Genomic DNA, 21,454 nt, shown 5'->3' with positions numbered 1-21,454 from the left:
GTTTTAGTATTCTGTCTCATTGACATGCCCTGCTTGAAATCATATACCAACTCTTGATCGTGAATGCATTTTGTCTTTGCGAGCCGTGGTTCAAGGCGGGTCTTGTGTAGAAGCCTAGCGGAGACTCGACGATGAACATTCACGATTCGTGATTCATTTTCGGCCACCGGCCACGGGCTAAGACGAGGATCTGTGAGAGTCGTGAGTGGAGTGAGCTTCACAATTCGGATTCACGAATTTCATCTTTAAGTCCCCCACACAGCAACATGGCCTGTGCTCAGCGACTCTCAACTCGCACTGCCCATTCACATCTTTGCGGAAAACACACGACAGGCTAACGTCCTACTTCCATTCGCCTTGCCTCATCCCCCGTTTATCAGCAACAATGTCGGCTCCAGGCATCGGAAACTTGAGCACACTCATCAAGAGGTATGTTGCAACGTCCGTCCCAAGCGCTCTGCACGATTGACGCATTCTGGCCCGCTGACTCTCTCCGTCATGCTGTTACAAAGACTGGAAGCAGCAACTTCCCGCCTCGAAGACATTGCCCTCCATCAGTCTTCAGGCACCTCGACGCAAAGGGAGTTCCCAGCTGCTGCACCAGCTTTGGCTGCCGCCTCTGTGCCGCCTCCCCCGGCTGCTGCTGTCGAGCCAGCCAGAGATGTTCCGGCAGCGGTCAAAGCATACGATGAAGAGGTAGGACAAGCTCTCGACGAGTTTAAGCAGCTCAGCGCCAAGATCGGTGGCGTAGTGAACGAGCAGGCTGCAAGCGTGTTCAAGACCTTTCAGGCACAGCGTGACCTCATCTTGCTTGCTGCATCCAGTCAAAAGCCGGCCGGAGGTGCTGGCTCGCCCGCATTCGCCGAGCTGCTCAAGCCGCTCCAAGCTGCACTCACACAGGTCATCGAGATGCGCGACAAGAATCGTGGAGACAAGCATCACTTTAATCATCTCAGCACCGTCAGTGAAGGTATCCCGGCTGTGGGATGGGTTGCAGTCGAACCAAAGCCAGGTCCGTACGTCGGCGAAATGAAGGATAGCGCCCAGTTCTACGCCAATCGTGTCATCAAGGACTTTAAGGATACGGATAAGACGCACGTGGAATGGACTCGCGCCTTTATCAAGCTTCTCGAAACTCTGAAAACGTACGTGCTCAAAACTCATACTACCGGTCTGGCTTGGAACCCCAAGGGAGGCGATGCTGCCTCTTTCAAGGCAACTTCGAGCGCAGCTCCATCTGCAGGTGCGCCTCCGCCGCCTCCACCTCCGCCTCCTGCCGTTGACCTGTCTGCCGGAGCCGCTGGCGGTGCAGGCGCAGGCGGTATGGATGCCGTGTTTGGACAGCTCAACCAGGGTGAAAACATTACGAAGGGACTTAAAAAGGTTGATGCCAGTCAGATGACGCACAAGAATCCCGAGCTGCGAGGCACAGCGGCGCCTCCACCGACCAAGGCTGCTCCACCCAAGCTCGCAGCCAAGCCGGCGCAGTTGAAAGCCAAGAAGCCACCCAAGACGCAGCTGGATGGCAACAAGTGGGCGGTCGAGTACCACGAGGACAATCGCTCGATCGTGATCGACCAGACCGAGCTCAACCAGACAGTCAACATTTTCAACTGCAAGAACAGCATCATTCAGATCAAGGGCAAGATCAACGCTGTGCAGATGACCAACTGCACCAAGACATCGATCCTCGTCGATACGCTCGTCTCTTCGCTAGAGGTGACGGGATCGCCGTCGTTTGCGGTGCAGATCACGGGACGTGCTCCCACCATTTTGTTGGATTCGTGCGATAGCGGGCAGATCTACCTTTCGGATAAGTCGTTGGACTCGGAGATCATTGCCGCCAAGTGCAGTGCGATCAACATCAACTTGCCAGTGCAAGGTGGTGAGGAGGGTGAGTTTGAAGAATATGCGCTGCCGGAGCAGCTCAAGCACACGGTCGACAGTCTCGGCCAGAAGGGTAAGAGTCGCATCAAGACCGAAGTTGTTGCTCACACTGCTTGAGCTTGGACTGCCGGGGCAGGCGATCCTTCTGACTTCAGCGCTAGTACGGATCAAGTCTTCATAGGATGATTGAGTTACCAATCGTTTGAAAAGTGGCTGTTGCGTGAGCCACGAGGTTGCTTGTGCCTGTGCCGTGTTCGCTCGCCTCGCCTCGAAATGTGTATCGAGCTTCCATGCAGGGTGAGGGCAGAGCGAGTAAGTTTAGGCGCGCTGACCAAATCCTTGTGCGAGTTTGTTGGCTCGGTTATTCAAATTGAGCTACTCAGCCGGATTCAGGATTCTTGATTGTGGTTTGAACCCCACCGCATCCAAACGCCACACTTGTCTTCACTCCTCGATCCCTTTCCGCAATCCCACGCTTTCACCTCGAACACGGACAGACGTATTATCGATAGCAGAGTCGAGTGCGACTGAGACTGCGACTATACTGCCGATTACATTACCTCGCAAGCAGCACTGGCTGTGAATCCAAGTGGGGCTGCGAGCCTCGAATCTGCCCTCTCAGCGCTTTGTATCATCGGCCCGAACAAGCTCGGTAGAGCACGCCAGGTGGTCAAATCAGCGCCACCATGGAGGCGCACGCGTCCAGCGCGGGGCTGCTATCGCTACCTCCAGAGATCATCGACAGCATCGCGAGCTACGCGGCCATGTCTGATACATCGTTTGCCTCTTCGTCCACGTCTGCGCCGTGCAGTTTCCTCTACGATCCGTCGCTTCGGCAGTCCAAAGTGGTGACCCCGCCTACAGATCTGCACGCACTTCAACTGGTATGCAGACGTCTCCATTCGCTCCTCAGCCTCGAGTCGAATCCGCGTCTGTACGCAAGGGTGTTTCGCAGCAAGTTCGATACCGCCGCCATCGGTCGTCGCTTTGGCAAATCCGCACTCACATCGCACAACCTCGCCAACGAGCTTCGTCGACGCTGCATCTTGCTCAAACGCATCCGACGCTGCGTCATTACAGCTGTACAGCTTCTCGATACGGGTGCTTCACTCAGCGAGGACGAGAGCTCGATTACCGAGATGCTCTGGCTTGCCTATCTCATGATGTTGGAGAACGATGGTCTCAACTACGAACAGCTTTGCTGGGCACAACTGCATAGCTTTTTGGCGCTTCACCATGCTACTGTGATGTTGGACAGTGCAGTTTCATCTGGCTATCCGTCCGATGCGGTTCACAAGGCGTTGGCATTGCATCTAGTCTACTTGTTGACCGATCCGGAGCAGTTGGCGTTTGAGCCGAAAGGAGAAGCAGTCGAGAGGCTGTTTGTGTTGCGTCCGTTCGTGTTTGCAGCTCACAAGTTTGACGCATTTATGGCACCGTGGACGCTTCGCAAGCTGCCCATCACGACGCATGCAAGCCGTGGCAAAGCTAGCGATACCAACGACGATCGTGCACGGTCTTATGGCACGGCGCACGAGGCGACGCCGAATAGCGCGCCAACGGTGGCGACGAATCCATTCCTAGCCGATCTTGCGCCTCGCGATCGGACGTGCGTGGTGGATCATGTTGGGGGGCAGCTACGCATTGCAGCGCCTATTCTGGCGCAAGGCGCATGCTTTTCGTTTTTCATGAAGGTCGAAAAGGACCCGGCTGTGTTGGGCATGGCTGCGCTTTCGGATCCCGACGATCCCAGTTCGGTCACCACGATGCATCAACCGGCTGCAACGCGCCCACCACTCTCACTTGCTTCCACGGACCATGACAAGGACGTGGCGCGTCTGCTGTCGTGCCTCGACCCACGCAGCTCGCCCGGTCTGCCGCCGCTATTTTTCAAGGGCATGTTCGAAGGCATCTGGGAAGGAAGGTTCAGCTTCTTCGATTTCGATTCGTACCGCGAGATGCTGGCGGGACGAATGCGAAGTCTGTACGAAGGGCCGTTCGGGGAACAACCTCAGATCTGGAAGATCAAGGAGAAGATTGTTCGACTCGGTGCTGGCCAAGTGGAAGGTGGCACAGGCAGTATTTTGGCAGCCGGATATGCGTCGACCGAGTCGCACACGGATGCTTCCGCCGCCGCTGCCACTGCAGCGTCATCTGCGCTGGATGCAAAGGGCAAATCCAAGGCGTTGCCGCAAGATTGGGACCGATATCCCTGTTTTCCAGACGAAGATGGTAGCGAGAGGTACGAGATCTTGCTCTCCGGAACCGGTCATTCTGCATGGGGCAGATTTGTGGTTCGTGGCAGGGTGCGCAGTTGGGATGGAATGCTGATCATGACCAAGGAGTATCGTCCTGACGGCAGGGGCAAGTGGCTCTACAGAGGCTACAGCGTCGCTGGTGGCAAACTCGTCGGTAGATGGAGAGACACCTTTACCCCGGATGACATGTATGGTTACGAAGGATGTTTTCTCTTCCAACGACGCGGAGGCGTCTAAGTGCGACAGCCTGCCGTAGAGCGCTTCGGCAGCTCGCTCAAGCTTTCAAGACGTTGGTCTGGTCACGCAGGAACAAGCCATGTGCACTATTCGTGATTGTAATCTCGACTGACGAGACCAGTTTGTTGTCGTCACCACCGAACTTGCTGTCTGAGAGCAAGTACTGGCACACGTCTGTAGTGTCGCACCATGTCATACACCTCGTCGCATGAGCCACGACTCGACGCCGCGCACACGCGCACACGCGCACGATGACGACTAGCTTGCCAACCTGAAAACCCGTGCTCGTTGGTCCAACTCAGACTCGCACTCTCTCGTCCAGGCCCTTTAACCGCGATCCCACAGACCGAGTGTGCACAATCGTGATGGCGGTGCTTGGGAAAAGCTAGCAAGAGCCTCGAGTGAAATTTTTGGTGTGTAAAAAGTAGAGGGCGATTCAAATGCCGCCGTTGTTGAGATCCGCGACACTACGCCTTCACGCTCGAAGAGCGGTGTGCGACAACAGCGTCGAATCAATGGAAATGTGATCTGATGATACATATGGTTTGGTTTTGCGAAGAAAGGAGACTACGAATGAGAGAAGAGATCCTAGCTAAGAGGCGAGAGACGAAGAGGTTTAGTCGAACAGACCGAAGCCCATGTCGTCATCCGACTCCTCCTTCTCCTCCTCCTTCTTCTCCTCCTTGGTCTCCTCAGCAGCACCACCGGCAGCGGCACCGGCAGCAGGGGCAGCCACGGCGATAGCAGCTCCTCCACCACCAACGTTGGTCAGCAGCTCCTTGACATCCTTACCCTCCAGCGCCTTGGCCAACAGGGTGGCCCAGATGGGCTCGACAGGCGCACCGGCAGCGGTGGTAAGCTGGACGATCTTCTCCGACTGTTTTCGCGCGCAATCAAGTGTAGTGAGAAGCGGTTAGTACCACGCGTTTTCTTTAGAAGCTAAGACGCCGAGTGTCGGAGATCAGGAGTTTAAGTGAACAGTATTGGCCGATAGAAAAGCAGTCGTTGCGGTTCGCAGCAGGTATACGCAACCAAATAGCAGCAGTGGCAGCAGCAATGTGAGAAAGGCGATCGAGCATACCATGGTGAGGTCCACAGCGGTTGGCGTAGAAAGAGGTCCATGACTTGCCGAATGTCGTACCATCCCTTGTCGTCATCTTGCCACGTCAAGCAAGTACTGATCATAGCTCGAAACGGTGCGAGTTCCAAACGCATCAATGCCTCGGTCCGTGTGAATTTTGGTCTCGACAGGTGCGCGAGTCACGGCTGTTGACCGCAGAGGGAAAAGTAGCGATCGATGGCTTGCAACAAGCTCGCATGACAATGGGCGAACGGATGTTGGCCATCAACGCAAGCGCACCAGCTTGATAACAAAAATGATGATCCCTATCCGGTCTGAGTCGGCCAGGATTTGTGTGATTCACCGCCGGACATGTCGACGTCGAGAAATTGGCTGGGATCTCGAAAGTCACCTGCAAGGTCTGTGTCTGATTCGCATCGATGCTCGGTGTCATGTCCATGCAAAATGATGCGAACGTCTGCTGTTTGCAAATCCAGCATCTGCTACCATGTAGTGTGTAGACCATGCGCATGCGTGTGCTGGTTATGGACAAGTTTATGAGCAGCCAGCAAAAAGGCTTGGTCGTTGACTGCTACTGCTACTGCTGCTGGTGATTGTGACTGGTGCTGTTGATATACGCTGATGTGCTGCGAACGCCAATTTCCTGCCAAAATACTGTTCTTACTTGCAACCCAATCTCTGGCTTCGTCTCGAACTGCAATTGTGGTAGATACGTACGGTGATCTCGAGACCCTCGTCAGCGAGGATGAGCGAAGCGTAAGTGGCGGCAAGATCACTATTCATCGTCGATGGTTTTGATGTAGAGATGAGAGTTTAAAACGTCAGTTCAACCTGCAGATTCTTCCTGGTCGGATGTTGATTGTGTTGACAAGAGACTTACGAGGAAGCCATTTTGACTATGATGTGTGATTGAGATATCGAGAGATGTCTTGATAGGTGGAGAGGAGAGGAAGGTGGTTTGCCGATCGTGAGCACGATTGACTTTGGTACGCACACTCACGGGCCTCTCAGTCAATCACCTGCGGCGTGCGTATGGCCTGCAACTCAGTTGCCTTGCTTGGCTGTCTGACTTGGCTGGAGCTAAATCGAAATGGAAATCGAAATTCCCAAATGCCTTCTAGCTGCAGCTCACAACATGCTCAACACACTGCCCGTTGATCCAACATGGCTCCTTGGCCACACTAATTGCTGTGCTGAATTTACCGACGTAGTTTTGCATCAGAGCTCACGTGATCAATATTTGGCACGGCCGAGCCTGCAGAGATTTGGTGCAATGTGCGCGAATCACCGATTTATTTGTGATTCGTGATATAATAGCTTTCTAGTTAAAATTGTGTATAATGTTAGAGGACTCGCTTGAACATGATCCAGTCACGCGTTATGCTCCCTGTATATGTAAGATCGCCGTCGACCGATAACGTACAAGCGATTATTCGTGATTGTGATTCACCCGTGACCATGCACGATGCACGATTCACGATTGAACGGGAAAGTCACAGTCACGAGTAAGAGGTTTAGCCGGTTAAGAAGCCGAAACAGAAGACTGATGGGAACACGAACGAGAACATTCATGATTGCGACGGTATACACGAATAAGAGACCTGTTGTGACGACGGCTGTGCTTGTCGCGCTCATCGACGCACCATTCCAGCGCACATTCTTTCGTGGATTTGACTTCGGCGGCATCCTATTCCTGCTTCGTTTTCACACCAAGATGTCGTCGTCGTTGTCGTCGTCGTCATTGTCGACGTCGCTGGTTCCGGCTACGTTGCTGTCACGCGATCAAGCGATTGCTGCAGCCGAGCATCCGCAACACAACCCATGCGTTCGCACTCCGCCACCGGTGCATTCGACATCTTACATCCTCGGCGCCACGTTCGCCTCGGCAGGTCTCGGCAACGCCATCTCGGCAGCATGTACGAACCCGGCGGACATCATCAAAGTTCGGCAACAGCTGCTTGTCGACAAGACGCGTGCCAACTTTGTAGGCATCACGTCCGATATGATCCGCAAAGAAGGCTTGCGATCGCTTTGGAATGGCGTGACTGCATCGTGTTTGCGCGAGCTGACGTACAGCACGGTGAGGTTCGGACTGTACGAGTCGTTCAAGGATGCTTATGCGAAAGCGTTGGGGGTAGCCGACAGCAGTTTCACGTTGAAGGCGCTGAGCGGCATTTCGAGCGGCGCGATCGGAAGCGCTTTTGCTTGTCCGACGGATTTGGTCAAAGGTGAGCGCTCACCCTTTGCAGTGTAGTCAATCGAACGATGCGCGACAATGATGCTGATTCAGACTGTTTGCGCTTTCGCGTCTTGTGTGTGCAGTTCGAATGCAAGCGGTACGGCCTACAGGCCAACCGCCGTATCGCAACACGTTTGTCGGCTTTGCTCATGTCTATCGCGAAGGCAAGCCAGGTATCGTTGGCGGCATACGCAGCCTGTACCGTGGTGTAGGGCCGACAATCATTCGAGCCGCCGTCCTGACCAGCTCGCAAATCGCCTCGTACGACCAAGTCAAAATGGTTCTCAAGCATAACAACGTCATGCACGAAGGCTTCGCACTTCACTTTTCCGCTTCCATGGTCGCTGGATTCGTATGCTCGGTCACCAGCGCTCCATTCGACACGGTCAAGGTACGACTGATGCAGGACAAGTCGCGACAGTTTAAGAATGCGTTGGATTGCCTTGGCAAGCTGGTGGCCAACGAAGGTCCACTAGCGCTGTATAAAGGGTCAGTAACAGTCACGCTCCAAAGCTACATACCGCCCGCTTGGGTCTTCTGACATCCTCTCCACTCTGACCGCTCTCCTCGTTCACAGCTTCGGAATGTGCTGGGCACGTCTAGGCTCTCACACCGTCATCTCGTTGATAGTAAGTGCCACTCACCCTCTCGCATCTTTCTGCCGCCTCGTACCATCCGATTCTCACACCAAGCTCCACTCTATCCCGCTCGCACCAAACACAGCTCTTCGAACGCTTCCGCACCCTCTTCGGTGTGAAACCGCTCTAGACTGTCTCACTGCAAGACTAGTCGTGCTCCGTTCATCGTGCCTACAGATTTGCATACACTGTCGTTCTGATGAGGTGCATAGAGATTGTTCATAGTCTGACAAGGCGCGCCAATACGGGACGTGGGAGAGAATGCAGAAAGGGGGCTAGCCGAACAGGATGACGAAAAGAGGACAGTGCGTCCAAAACAAGTGTCAACGGGGGATGAATTCTGAGTACAAGCACAGAGGGTGAGGGCAGGGAATCGAAGCAATGCAGGCGAGAAAGCAAGACAGATAGAAACGGGCAAGCAAGGGCCAAGGTGAGGAAAAGTACACGAGTGAGTAAAGGCTGCTCTTGTCAACCGTTCAGAAACGGCGACCGTTGCTCGCTTGCACGGGGCCAGGGCCGCGCGCTTGCTGAGGCGGTGGTGCATACCCCTGTTGTGGCATGGGCATGGGGTGGCCTGCTGGAGGAGGACCTCTGTAACCCTGAGGCGGAGGCGGGCCACGCTGTTGGGGCGGTGGCTGATGCTGATACATTTGAGGATTGGGGCCACCAGGAGGTGCTCGCATGGGAGGGCCTGTGGCCTGGTTGGGACCTCTGTAGCCAGCGTTGACGCCACCTTGGGGCTGTGGAAGCCCAACTTTGTTGGAAGGAGCACCGTTGGGAGCGCGAACGGCACCTACTGTGGGACGGCTGGAAGGAACTGCCTTGGGTGCGGCTGCGTTGAGTTTTGGCTCGCTGCCTTGCGCCGCCTTGATAATCTCGTCATCGAGTACGTTGAGAGCAGCGCAGAGGACGATCCACTCGACCATGTCCTCGTTGCCCTCGCCAAGCGTCTGCCATACTGCTTTCTCTTCAGGCGTCTTTCCGGCAATGGTGACACGCGTGCCGCCTCCACCTCCGCTACCAGCTGCGGCATTTTTCTGAATCTTGCCAAACTCGATTCGCTTTGGTGGAATGAGGTGACCGGCGTAGGTGAAGTAGAACATGGTCCACCATGTTGCGTTGGGATTGGGTTTGGAAATTTGGAAGAGCGGCTGCTCGTGACCAGGAGAGTCGGGATTTGGCAGAGTGAGTTTGTAGACGGGAGCGTGAATGCCTGTATTGGTGATGGACCATTTGAGATTGCGAGAGGCTTCGCAACGCACCGTCTTGTCGCCATGCCCGCTCGAGTGACCACCATCAGAGGAAGCAGGGCCACCTCGAGTACCGGGGGGAGGTACCATCTTTGCGACACAGAGGTCGCCCTGTGGGGAAGGAGTGAGAAGGTAGGTCTCCTTGTTAAAGTTGGTGTGGATGTACGAGTAGAGGGTGTGGTGTGGCTGGCCATACGGAGTTACGATGAGGGTGGGGAGATGGTTAGGAATGGGCGCATGGTTTGGCGATGTGTAGATGGAGTAGACTGCCGACATGGTGGGCAAAGGCGTGTCGGCAGCGTTTGGGGCTGTGGTGAAAAACAACTGTGTGAGCTTATTTATGTCTTCAGAGGATGGCTGAGCTTGTTCGGATGATGCGATGTAAGATAGGAGCGCCGCGACCAGAGTGATCGACGCAAAGGTGAAGTAATGTTGACGCAACTAGATTAATCAAAGGTGACACTCGAGGTAGCCGTTACCTTTTCGATACGAGCCGAGACTGAAAAAGGAGAGAGGTACGCCAAAGAGTCTCGACTTTGCGAGCTGACAGGCTGCACGCGATGGTGGATGCGATTCGGGGGTTCGACCAAAGCTGGAAATGCCGAAAATCGATTCGATTTGGTGGTGGTGAATCGGATGCTGAAGCTGGCGTAAAGGTACACCGTTGAGAAAAGTAGGGTGATGTTGCAGAAGGGATGCGGTGATGGTTACGGTGAGGTGATGGTGAAAGGAACCGGGTTGGGTGATGATGATGCTGTTGCGGACAGACAAGCCGGCAGATTCTGACTTGTGTTGGATGAACAAGCAGCAGCAGCAGTAAATACAACAGCAGCAATCGTGAATCGTGACGCAACAACAAAGCGCGCGCGCAGTCTCTGAGTTGAGTCGCCTGTGGGCCCCTTTTTCGTCCACCTAGGCTGAAAATCACGAATCACGAACGGCAGTCAAGAGTCCAGTCTGTGAGAGAGCTCTGGACGATGACTGCCGAAAAATCGAGTTTGGCCTGCTTGATGCGGATAGGGTTGGTTCGCTTCCCAAATCTGAATCGTGAATCACCAAGTGCCTCAAGCCAGTCGTTGCATTGTAAACAAAAATCCATTCACCATGTGCAGCCAAGAGCGGCCGCACTCGTGACTGTGCTCTCAAGTACAGTACATTCAAGAATCGTGAATGTCAATACAGAAAAGCGCAATTTAGATTCTCTACGCATACCGTGGATGTTTTTGGAAATTGAGTTGGCAGTCGTCACGATTGTGAGTCGTGAGTTCCTGTACGGGGTCTGATGCAGGTGAATCAGAATCGAAACCAGAAATAACTCATAAAGAAGCGTGCATCGCTTATGGCAGAGCAGCGCAGAGCCTCACAAAGAAACAGCCAGCCAAGCAAAAAGGAATTCGTGGATGCTGACATCCAATCTTGATCTCGTTTTCTCTGTGCTGTGCTGTGCTGTGCTGTGCTGTGCTGTGCTGTGTGGCCTGAAAGCGGGGTTGAGGATCTGCGACGTGCTTTGTTTCCTCCTCGCCAAGCCTTTTTCTCGCCTTGCCGTGGCTCATCAGCTGTGCGGTCCTAATCCCCTTGGACCTTTTTCAGTCTCCGATTCGCTGGCAACGAGCCGCGTGTACTCCCCATTCTCCATCGTCTGTGGTGTCCATTCACGATTCGTGATTTTGTCGATCTGTATTAGTTACATCACGTATCTCTGGAGTAACACCGAGTTCCGCCCTGGCAGTCCTTGGTTACGCATCCTAGCAATGGCTTGAGAGCAGGGCAGACAAGACAAAGCTCAACGCCTCACTATCAACGAGGTGCTGACTGCTTTCATTCCTTTTTTTTCCTTTTTTGTATCGTAGCATACGCATTTCGACCAAGCGAGTCGGAAGCTGTTCTCAGGACGACGACATTTGACACAATTTTGTAACCTCCTTTTTGGGCACAATACACGAACAAAGGCACTTCAATGCTCAGCCCTTCCTCTTTTCCGCTACTTGCGCTGAGGCCACCAGCACAGATGTTCATCCTGAATCGCAACTCATCGTGCACAAGCAGAAAACGCACACGCCATTACGCAACCTCTAGGGCGACACCGAATGTCGACAGCATGTTCAGCAGCTGATCGCCTTTCATTCACATACTTCTTTGCCTGTTCTGTCCCTTGTTGCCAGATCTTTGCCATCCTTTCTCGCGCACGTCTCCGACCGTCCACCTGCATACTCGAGATTGTCACCAAACCCAAGCTTGTCCAGATCTTTCCACGTCTCTTCTGGCTCGTTATCGCTTTGCAGATGGTACATCTCGATGAATCCACGCAAGGTCAGATTGCCTTCCTTGTCGGTGTCCAGAAACTCGCGGATTTCGTTCTTGGATTCCTGCGGCAGTGCTGCACCGTTAGTCACTGTTGAGAAGGCATCCAAGTCTGCTTCCGTCAAGACATCAGACCCGTCCGGGCGAGGTATTGACGCGCTGGGCTCGCTGCCGGATGCTCGTACTTCTGCATGCCGTTTCTTGTACGATGTGGAAAAGCGCGCAAACACGCGGATGAGAGCCGCTTCGAACTGTCAACCATGCAGAGCGGAAGAGCAAGCACGTCTCGTCAGTGTCTGACTCACACATGTCTTGCAAAGACACTCCTTGCGAAGACGCTCTCCTGTTCACTCACCTTTGGTGTAAGGTCGCCTTCTTCGTCCAGCAATGGTGCCTTGTCAGCCGCAGGCGAAGGTGACGCCTCTTTTTCTTTCGTGGTCGAGCTCATCAGGTAGAACTACGTTTTGCCCAATGTAGCTGCGTGAATCCAGAGCGATACACGATAGGACGTGATCCAGTGGAATGCTCACAGGTCGAATGACCCTACTCATGACTGTTTCGTGTTGTTTGACAGCCTGTCCACATTCACCCATCTTTCTCCACCTTTCCGACTCCCGAAACTTTAAAAAAAACTTTTGCGGCTCCAAAATCACGAATTGCGAATCCTTCCTTTCTGGAACCAGGAATTGTGGCCGAAAATTCCCAGCTTGTGCAACTCACACTGACACTGACTCTCACTCTCACACTCGCGCTTTCTGTGCATCTTCTTCTCTTTATATCTCTCTTTCTATCTCTCATACTCTTACGGCAAGTCTCACGCAACATGGCCAAGCGTGTTGCGATGTCCAAGGCGCAGAAGGAAGCGCAGGCGAAGCGTGCAAAGAAGAGCGATAACAGCAGACCTAGCTCTTTATCCCACGCTTCTTTGCAGAAAACGGAACGCAAGACCGTCGACCCTACAAAGCTAGCATGGTCGACGGTTCACTTGCCCTCTGAAGCGCAGTCAGGGGGTGCTGGTGTCACTGAATCCGACTTTTTCAACTCGCTCGATTGGAATGATGACGACTTTATGGGCTTGCAAGAGATTGACGATGTAGAAGTGCTGCAAGAGTCTCGAGGTGATGGGTCGCGTACCATCACTTTCCTCGCTTCCGAGACCAAGCTCAAAAACAAGCAAGACAACGCCGCTATCGCATCGTCTGCGCAAAAAGCACCTGTCAAAACTGCGGAAGCGAAATTGAAAGCAAACAAGAAACGGCCCAAGAAGAGGACCATTGACGAGGTTGCCCCCAATGTTGAAATCGACGCAGCACCAGCACCGATGGAGAGTCAAGAGCTGACGGCCGTCACGAAAGACTCAGACGAGCCGGATTCAGATGGATACGAGACAGCAGCCGATGTCACCTTGCTACCTCAAGAAGATACCGCGGATTCTGACCTCGACCTGGACGACAACGATCTCGCCGAAGCTTTCCGCAATGCACACCAGCTCGATCTGCAAGATGATGAGGCCGACGAGGCTGAATTCGACGACAAGCTTCTTCCTGCATGGTCGCATCTTGCACTGCACTCAGATCTGAAACGTGCACTGCTGCACAAAGGCTTCAAGCAACCGACCGAGATTCAGAGAAAAGCAATCCCTTTTGCTCTCGGACTGCAGCAGGAAGCAACCTCTTCAGATGACTCGGAGGACACCGCTGATTCCGCCGCGATTGGTGCACCGAGCACTCGCAGAAAGCGTGACGTGGTAGGTGTCTCTCAAACTGGAAGTGGTAAGACGCTTGCCTATGGCCTACCCATCCTGAATTACCTCTTCGAGAACGCCGAGAATGCTATCGCATCGTCTTGTCGTCGAAATGCTGTTGATGACCTACCGCCACCTCTGGGCGCACTCATTCTGTGCCCCACTCGCGAGTTGGCACTGCAAGTCTCCTCGCATCTCATCGATCTTGTCCGAGCCAGCTGCATTGTTTCGGATATCGACGTCGATCAGCCCGAGATCTCCCACAGGAAGCTGCTACGACGTCCTCAGATCGCCGTAGTCTGCGGCGGAATGTCGGAGCAAAAGCAACGTCGGTTACTCGAAGGCCGTTCAAGGCAAGGCGATCGTAAAGCCGGAGTGGACATCATTGTCGCTACGCCCGGTCGGCTTTGGGAAATGACACGCCTGGACGACCATCTAGCGGCAAGAATCAAACAGACACGCTTTCTGGTTCTCGACGAAGCTGATAGGATGGTCGAAGTGGGTCACTTTGCCGAGATGGAGCACATTCTCAACCTGGTCAATCGTTCCGAAGCCAAGCGCCCTTCAGAAGGTCAAGATGGACAACAGCATGTCAGTGGATCGGACAAAGAGGACGAATCTGAGGTTGAAATTCCAACGCATGGTGTGAAGCCGAGTTCGAGTATGCAGACGTTCATCTTTTCGGCAACGCTCAGCAAAGCGTTGCAGGTCAACCTCAAGAGGCGTCGCAAGCTGAAACAGTTTGCCAAGAAACGTCATTCGAAGCGCAAGGAAAACGCTACCACGCTGGACGAGTTGATGGACCGCATCGATTTTCGAGATCAAGCTCCTGCGGTGATCGACTTGACACCGGCACAAGGATTGCCGCAGGGGTTGATGGAGACCAAAATCGAGTGTGTGGGCAAGGACAAGGATCTGTACCTCTACTATTTCTTGCTGCGATACCCGGGGCGAACGCTTGTGTTTGTCAACTCGATCGACGGCATTCGTCGGCTGACACCGTTGTTGACGCAGCTCAACGTGATGTGCTACCCGATTCACAGCCAGCTCCAGCAGAAACAGCGTCTCAAAAACTTGGATCGATTTCGCGCCTTTGAGCGTTGCGGCCAAGCGTCCAACTGCGTTTTGCTCGCAACGGACGTTGCAGCACGTGGACTCGATATTCCGAGCGTCGAGCACGTCGTTCACTATCAACTGCCTCGATCCGCTGACACCTACGTTCACCGAAGTGGTCGTACTGCTCGAGCCGGAAGTTCTGGAGTCTCTCTTGCCTTGATCGAAGCCAAGGAGAAACAATTGTGGACCCAACTTTGTCGAGCCATGTCACGTCAATCCGACATCTCGAGTTTGCCCATCACGTTTTCCACGCTCTCGCTCTTACGAGAGCGAGTTGAGCTCGCACTTGCCATCGACAAGCAAACCCACGAAGCCAACAAACAGCAACACGACGACAACTGGTTAGCAAAGTTGGCAGAAGACGCGGACCTCGTCATGTCGGACGATGACAATGTTGATCCGGATGCTCCAACGAGCAAACGTGGCGGGTCGAGTGCAAGCAAAGCAGCCGAGGCCAAATTGAACGAAATGAAGAACAAGCTCTCGGCGCTGTTGAGCAGGCCGATTACAATGAAGGGTCTATCGCATAGATATCTGACTGCAGGAGGTTTGCAAGGGAGCGCTTGGGTGGATGATATGGTCAGACAGCAGAATCACCGACAGATTTTGGGCGTGCAGAATACTGATGCAGAAACCGATTTGAAGTCAAGCCAAACAAGTCAGCCGGTCAAGAAGAAGATCAAGAGCGACAATGCTGGCAAAGCTAGTGCCGCTGCTACCGCCGGTGCGCCAGCAAAGCCACCAAAGCCAGCGTCAGCAGTGTCAGCATCAACGGAGAAGCGCAAGCGCAAGAAGAAGCCTCGGTCACAGCTAAAACGCAAGCCCTATCAATTGTAGCTGTGTCGACTTTCGTGCACCATGACTCAATGCCATCGCTCGATTCGCTTTACACGCCAATACTTGGCCCCCCCTGATCGTCTTTCCCTTGCATTCCCTCGACAATGCGACGTTGAGTTCCTTTCTCGCTCAAGATCAAATCACGAAAGCTAGCCCATGCACTGCTAAACTACACAAGAGCCTCTTTCAGCCCGCTTGTGCATATCTTCGGCCATAGAGAGTGGAAAGAACCACATCCCGTCTGATCTGCGCAGTTGAATGGCCCACTGTTGCGCTACTGCCCTGTGGTGCGGATCGCTCAACAGAAAAAAAAGATGGCAATCATGGGATGGGTGTCGGCTGCTTAGATCAACGACCAAGCCTGTATGTGATTCCTAGCGACACCAAGTGGATCAAAGGTTCAAAGGTATGGCCGCGAGTCGGGGTGTCGGTCGGCAAGCGTGAAAAGGCGTCGGCCGCGCTTAAACTTGCTCGCTTGCATCTGACGCAAGAAAAGCGCGCTAAAACCGTGATTTTGAATTGTGAATTGTGAATTGTGACTTGTGAATGGCGGATAACGAATGTGAATTGTGAATTGAAAGAATTCAGGATTAACATTTACTTTAAGTTAGCGTGGATTTGCGATTCGTGCGCTCACATCCGTGAGCCTCGTTCTGGCTGTGTCTCTGGCTGTGTGCTTTGGCTGTGCCAAGCCTTTCTCTCTCTTTCATGACTGATAAGCCACGCCTCACAAATACCAAATCCCTTCGCTCTCGAGTGAAGCTTTTGCTCCTCCTCACCACCACCAGTACCTTCGCAGACTTCAACTACGTACAAACATGTCAACAACGTCAGCATCACCATCTTCGACGTACCGTCAGCGTACACGCAATGCACAAGCACAAGCCGATCTGCGCGTTCGCAGAAAAGCTTACATCAAGACCTTGGAGGAGACCGTCTCTTCGCTTGAGGCTTGTGTACGACAGCTGCGTGCGAGCAACTCCAACGTCTACGCCAATGCCTCGGTCTCTGCTCCTACTCTCTCAGAGGCGTCTTGTTCTCGGTGCGAAGAGCTGCGAAAAGAGAATGCCAGATTGCGCGCCGTGATAGACGCTGCGAATTTGACAGCGGTAGCGAGCGTCCAAGGTGCACAGCCTCCCCGTGGCGCGTCCAAGTCGACAAAGAAACGACCGAAAGCAAAGAACGGCCAGATGCAACAGGAAAAGAATTGGAGTACCACTTCGTCCATTACGACCAAGAAGCGCACGCTGTCAGAGATGCACGCATTTGCCTTGCACGTGGATTCACAGCTCGGCGACGTCAACCAGCGCACGCATGCCTGGCAAGAGTGCAGTCAACAGCAGCTGCAACACCCACCTTCTGAGCGCACAAATCCTGCTGTGTTCATGGATAACGTCTCGAGTCTGCACGACTATGCCATCGATCAACGCGTGACATCATCTAGCAGTACAACGCCTTTGTCTTCGTCGCGCAGTTCGGTGGTGGAGCAACATTCGCCCCAAACGCCGAGGTCCAATCGTCCATTGAGCTCCTTTGAGTGTGACTTGAAGATGGACGTCATCGACGCCATGCCTGTCGAAACCTGTTCGACGACCACAGCAGCAGTAGCAGCGTCGAATTGGCCAAGCTACGCAGGCCCGATCGTCCTCGCGCCCGTATCAAATGCCATGCCGACGCCAACGGTGTTTGCCGAGAATACACCAACCCCACTTGTAGCTCAATCGTTGCAACAACCCGATCTGATCTCTTGGCTCGTCGAACACCACGTGGAATCTAACAACTGCTCGCTCTGGCATCAACACCCTACAACCTCCTCGGCGAGTATCCGTGATTTCCATAGATCCACCATGTTTGTTCGCCTTGCTCGTTGTTCACGCCATTCACCACCAAGACTGTTGTTTAGACGGACAGCGTGAAACGATGGCGATCGGGCGACAAGAGCAAGGCTGAGCGTGATACGAGTTCGCGTTTTGGAACCGGCAATCCTAGTTTAACAAAATCTTTCTCTCACCCCCCCTCTGCTGTTGGTTGACGATTACAGATGTTGCATGCTTGGCCGACGAGCCGCGTTGAGTAGGTAAGTTTCTTCAAGTATTCGTACGAGTAGCATTGATGTAGTATACATTTTCAAACGGTGTTGCAGACGGTGGTTGTACGAAGCAAGGCACGGAGAATGATGGCGATTATGGGTGTACATGGAACGTGGATGTGTGCGGTGCGTGTGAGGTGTCAAGTGAGATGGAAGGTGGAGTGTGTTAGGCGCCGTAGCGAGCACCGCGGTGGAAGGCGGCGGGCAACTTCTTGGCGAGCTCGAAGTAAGGTCTTTCGACGACCACGAGGTGCGCAGCGTCGGCGGGTTGGAGCGGTAACTGAGCGACGAGTAGGAGCGGTTGGTACTTGGCCGTGGTTTTTACGGTCCATTTGAACGTAGTAGACGAAGCGTCAGAGGCGATCGAGGTGGGATGGTCAGACATGTCCATGTCAGTTTGGATGTCTGGCGCGGCTGAAAGCGGACGCGCGGTACAGATCCATGTAGCACCGTAGACGACGAGCGTGTAATTGGCCAAGTTGGCACTTGCGTCGCCGCACCATACGGCGGAAATGGCAAAGTCGCGCACACTCGAGAGGCGGAGCTGTAGCATGTGCTTGAGCGAGCTGAGGTTGTCGACGAGTGCGGTGCGCGAGTCGGTAGCTGCCATGGCATCAGCAAGACCAGCGCTGGGTGTGGAGCGGGATTGCTGGCTGGCTCGCTTGCGTTGACTGCGGCTGCTTGCGTTTTCGCCGACATGCTTAGCTGCTGCATTCGTCGGCACCGGGTCTCTGGTAAGCTCTTTTCCGCTCTCCACATCCCAGAATTCCAGCTTGTTGTCCGAAAACACGAGCGTCAACATGCTGCTGAACTGCGCCGAGCTGGAAGGGTGGAACACCACGCCAGACGGCAAGCTCGACGCCGACGGCAGCGTCCTTGCATAGCTGAGCGAGTCGAGTGAGAAGATGTGGTGCTGCAGATCCGACGAGATCGTGCAGAGCCACGCACCGTCATGCGAGATCTCGGCATGCTGGATGATGGTGGATGTCGTTCTTTCCACGCGTTGCGTCTGAGAATGTGAATCGACACGATCCCGCTCGGCCTTGTCGCCGTTGAGTCTGCGACCAGCGATCGTTCTTTGATCCTCGACTGTCGCTGCAGCTCTACGATGGTGACCGAAACTACGCAGAAGCTTGCACGTGTGCGCATTGGCATCCGACGCCAACTCGAGCACATGCACATACGCCCCGCTCAACGAACACACCACCAACCTCGTTGAATCGGGCGAAAACCTCAACGCGCTTGCTGCCGGCGCCACGTTCTCGTGTCCCCCCAAAACACGGCTGAAACTCTTGATCTTCTTGGGCTCCAGCTCGACCGCTTCCGAGTCGGCTCGACGACGCAGTTTCAGCTGAAACAGTTTGGTCTCGTACAGATCCGAGAGCGCCAGGTATCGGCCGTCGCCACTGATCGCGACGCAAACCAGGTTCGAATCCACCTTGACCTCGATTTCGAGCAGCTTTGCCCAGCTTGGCGAGCGCTGCTCCAGCGACTCACCCGCCTGAGACGCGTGTGCGAGCGAAACCAGTTCCGAAGCGCTCCCGAGGTCCCAGATGCCGACCGACTGTTCGCGCCGAAGCACAATCCAGCCTTTGCCAGCGCAGAGAGCCGCCACCGATCCGCCACCGAGCAAACCGCTGCGTGAGGTCGTGGGTACAAACGGCACACGTCGTTGCGTCGTATCGGCAAACGTGGTGAGCGGGTTCGATGAGATCGGATTGATCGACGCGTGTTGCTGCTCGACCTTGTTGAGCGTTGCTCTTTCCGCCTTGGCGCGTGCTGAAGGGATCGAAGCGATCGTGGACGACTTTTGCGCCTTGACGATCGCCGACGGTGGTGCTGCGGGGGTGAGCACCAGGTTGAAATCAACACCACCGCTGAGCAGCACAGGCAGACGGCTCGGTACTAGCCGGCGCCCCTCGCCGATGGCTTGCGCCGCGTCCAAGGCAGAGTACGCCGGGTCGAGCGCCAGAGCTCGAATGTCGTGTGCGTGCAATCGTCTGGATGCCATGTGAATCCAGCGCGCACCACCGTTGGCCGCGTCGATCTTGGTATATTCCGCCACCTTTTGGTCGACACCAGCACTGTACACCGTCCTACCATCCGGTCCGATACACAGCGCAAGCACGTCCGAAGACGCAGCGTGCGCGCGGAAACTTGCTTCAGGAATCGGGGTGCGAGTTTGCGCGTCGAAAAATGTGACGCGCCCCGTGGAATCGCCCGTGACAATGGTGCCATCGGGAAGAGTAGCAACGCTCCAAACGATGGTCGACTCGGTGCGGTTCTTTTGGAGTGCAAGTTTGGTGACAATGTTGCCTGTGGAAGCGTGCCAAACCACGGCGGTGGACAGAGCCAGTCCACCAACAAGGAACGACTCGTGCCAATTCTTGGAATCGTCATGGTCTTCGTCGTCGCTGTTGTCGCTGTTGTCGCTGTCGTCACTGCTGGACGATGACGTGCGTTGCGAGGATGGCTGGCGGGAGCGAACAGGAGGACCCCAACAAAGGCTGATGACTTTGCCCTTTGCCTTGCCGAATCGAGGTACGATCTTGCGGTCTTGAGCGGATGTGCTGGCGAGGTGCTCGAAGCGGTCATTCTCGAGGTCGATGATCCGCACCGAACCGTCCTCACAGCCAAGAGCAAGGTATCTGCCCGTAGCGCTGGGCGCCATGCTCCATACAGCGCCAGCAAGCGAAGGCAAGCACCTAGTCTCACCCGGGTAGTGCGGGTCGAGGTTCGAAGCAGACTTGGATCCAAAGAGCTGAGAGACGTTGCCTGGCCTCGATTTGGTGGACTGAGCGTGTTGGTCAACATCGGCGTCTCTTCGCGCACCGAGCTTAGCAAGCTGAAGCGGGATGTAGTGCTCGGTGACAATTGAGCCGCCAGAGATGCTAAACAGACGCAGCTTGCGTGGCTCAGTCGGGTCTTGATGAGGAGGGTTGACGAAGCAGAGCTGCTCGATCTTGGAGTTGGTCTGACCGGGCAGGACGGTGTGGACAGCCCAACCGGCAGCATCCGACTGGAAGCATCTGTCGTCCAAGTCGGACTTTTGCGCTGCACGAGAACCGATCCAGGTGCAAAGTTCAATGTTGCCATTCTGCCGACCGATGGCGAGAAGCCCTCTTGCGCTACCTGAAAAAGTGGGGGATACGGCGATGGCTGTTACCGTGGAAGGCGACCAATTAACAAAGCGAACCCGATGGATCGCCAGAGACGCTGCATCGGCGCCAGTCGCAACCGTTTGAAGATTGGGCGATGTTGCCATGGTGTGAAGCAGACGAGATCAAGCAAGATCAAGCAAGGCCCTTGGAAAGACTCTCTTGCTATGGTTGATCGGTTGATCGACTGATAGTATGGTGGCTTTCAAGGAAGCAAAACTCCAAACCACTTTTTTTTTTCTTGGAGCGTTTTCTTGGCTGTCAAACTTCCAAATTTTATCATTTTAAAAATAAATCAAAGTTAAAAAATCACAAAATCATACTCCCGATGTAGTTGTGGTTTCCCGATTCATCTACGATTGATTTTGCAAATAATCTTGGAATTTTTATACAGAGGATGATTGATATTATTATTACGAGCAATAACTCACGAAAATCACGAATGCCGCGCAAGCTTTACTCGCACGTGACGGCAGAACGGTACTTTGGGAAGAATCACGAATGGTGAATGGTGAATGGTGAATGGTGAATTGATTTGCAGCTCGTCCTTCACACTTGAACTTACACTCAAGACTCTCGTCATCGACCCACACTTGGCAGAAGCGCAACCGCTAGAATC

General features: G+C 54.1%; 9 protein-coding genes across 9 annotated transcripts; 5 read left to right on the top strand and 4 right to left on the bottom strand.

Annotated features, from left to right (window-relative positions):
* Positions 1 to 385: 385 nt before the first annotated feature.
* On the top strand, positions 386 to 2,004 carry UMAG_10957 (putative adenylyl-cyclase-associated protein CAP; the record flags this gene model as incomplete). The annotated part of the gene is made up of 2 exons (XM_011388404.1): positions 386 to 429; positions 513 to 2,004. The coding sequence occupies 2 exons, from the start codon at positions 386 to 388 to the stop codon at positions 2,002 to 2,004; spliced, it is 1,536 nt and encodes a 511-aa protein (XP_011386706.1).
* A 569-nt stretch (positions 2,005 to 2,573) lies between these two features.
* UMAG_00247 (uncharacterized protein) lies at positions 2,574 to 4,382 on the top strand (the record flags this gene model as incomplete). The annotated part of the gene is made up of 1 exon (XM_011387871.1): positions 2,574 to 4,382. The coding sequence occupies one exon, from the start codon at positions 2,574 to 2,576 to the stop codon at positions 4,380 to 4,382; it is 1,809 nt and encodes a 602-aa protein (XP_011386173.1).
* Positions 4,383 to 4,998: 616 nt separating this feature from the next.
* UMAG_10956 (ribosomal protein P1) lies at positions 4,999 to 6,354 on the bottom strand (the record flags this gene model as incomplete). Its single annotated transcript, XM_011388403.1, has 3 exons — positions 4,999 to 5,259; positions 6,181 to 6,238; positions 6,344 to 6,354. The coding sequence occupies 3 exons, from the start codon at positions 6,352 to 6,354 to the stop codon at positions 4,999 to 5,001; spliced, it is 330 nt and encodes a 109-aa protein (XP_011386705.1).
* Positions 6,355 to 7,177: 823 nt separating this feature from the next.
* UMAG_00245 (uncharacterized protein) lies at positions 7,178 to 8,470 on the top strand (the record flags this gene model as incomplete). The annotated part of the gene is made up of 4 exons (XM_011387870.1): positions 7,178 to 7,691; positions 7,786 to 8,191; positions 8,280 to 8,331; positions 8,426 to 8,470. 4 exons carry the CDS (start codon positions 7,178 to 7,180, stop codon positions 8,468 to 8,470), a joined length of 1,017 nt encoding a protein of 338 aa, XP_011386172.1.
* Positions 8,471 to 8,816: 346 nt separating this feature from the next.
* Positions 8,817 to 9,866, bottom strand: UMAG_00244 (uncharacterized protein; the record flags this gene model as incomplete). The annotated part of the gene is made up of 1 exon (XM_011387869.1): positions 8,817 to 9,866. One exon carries the CDS (start codon positions 9,864 to 9,866, stop codon positions 8,817 to 8,819), a length of 1,050 nt encoding a protein of 349 aa, XP_011386171.1.
* Positions 9,867 to 11,710: 1,844 nt separating this feature from the next.
* UMAG_10955 (uncharacterized protein) lies at positions 11,711 to 12,339 on the bottom strand (the record flags this gene model as incomplete). Its single annotated transcript, XM_011388402.1, has 2 exons — positions 11,711 to 12,142; positions 12,247 to 12,339. 2 exons carry the CDS (start codon positions 12,337 to 12,339, stop codon positions 11,711 to 11,713), a joined length of 525 nt encoding a protein of 174 aa, XP_011386704.1.
* Positions 12,340 to 12,714: 375 nt separating this feature from the next.
* Positions 12,715 to 15,588, top strand: UMAG_00242 (uncharacterized protein; the record flags this gene model as incomplete). The annotated part of the gene is made up of 1 exon (XM_011387868.1): positions 12,715 to 15,588. One exon carries the CDS (start codon positions 12,715 to 12,717, stop codon positions 15,586 to 15,588), a length of 2,874 nt encoding a protein of 957 aa, XP_011386170.1.
* Positions 15,589 to 16,406: 818 nt separating this feature from the next.
* Positions 16,407 to 17,504, top strand: UMAG_00241 (uncharacterized protein; the record flags this gene model as incomplete). Its single annotated transcript, XM_011387867.1, has 1 exon — positions 16,407 to 17,504. One exon carries the CDS (start codon positions 16,407 to 16,409, stop codon positions 17,502 to 17,504), a length of 1,098 nt encoding a protein of 365 aa, XP_011386169.1.
* A 339-nt stretch (positions 17,505 to 17,843) lies between these two features.
* Positions 17,844 to 20,942, bottom strand: UMAG_00240 (uncharacterized protein; the record flags this gene model as incomplete). Its single annotated transcript, XM_011387866.1, has 1 exon — positions 17,844 to 20,942. One exon carries the CDS (start codon positions 20,940 to 20,942, stop codon positions 17,844 to 17,846), a length of 3,099 nt encoding a protein of 1,032 aa, XP_011386168.1.
* Positions 20,943 to 21,454: the final 512 nt, after the last annotated feature.

Source organism: Mycosarcoma maydis, chromosome 1 (genome assembly GCF_000328475.2).
Source record: "Mycosarcoma maydis chromosome 1, whole genome shotgun sequence".
NCBI classification, from domain to species: domain Eukaryota; kingdom Fungi; phylum Basidiomycota; class Ustilaginomycetes; order Ustilaginales; genus Mycosarcoma; species Mycosarcoma maydis.
This window is presented reverse-complemented; position numbering and strand designations above follow the sequence as displayed.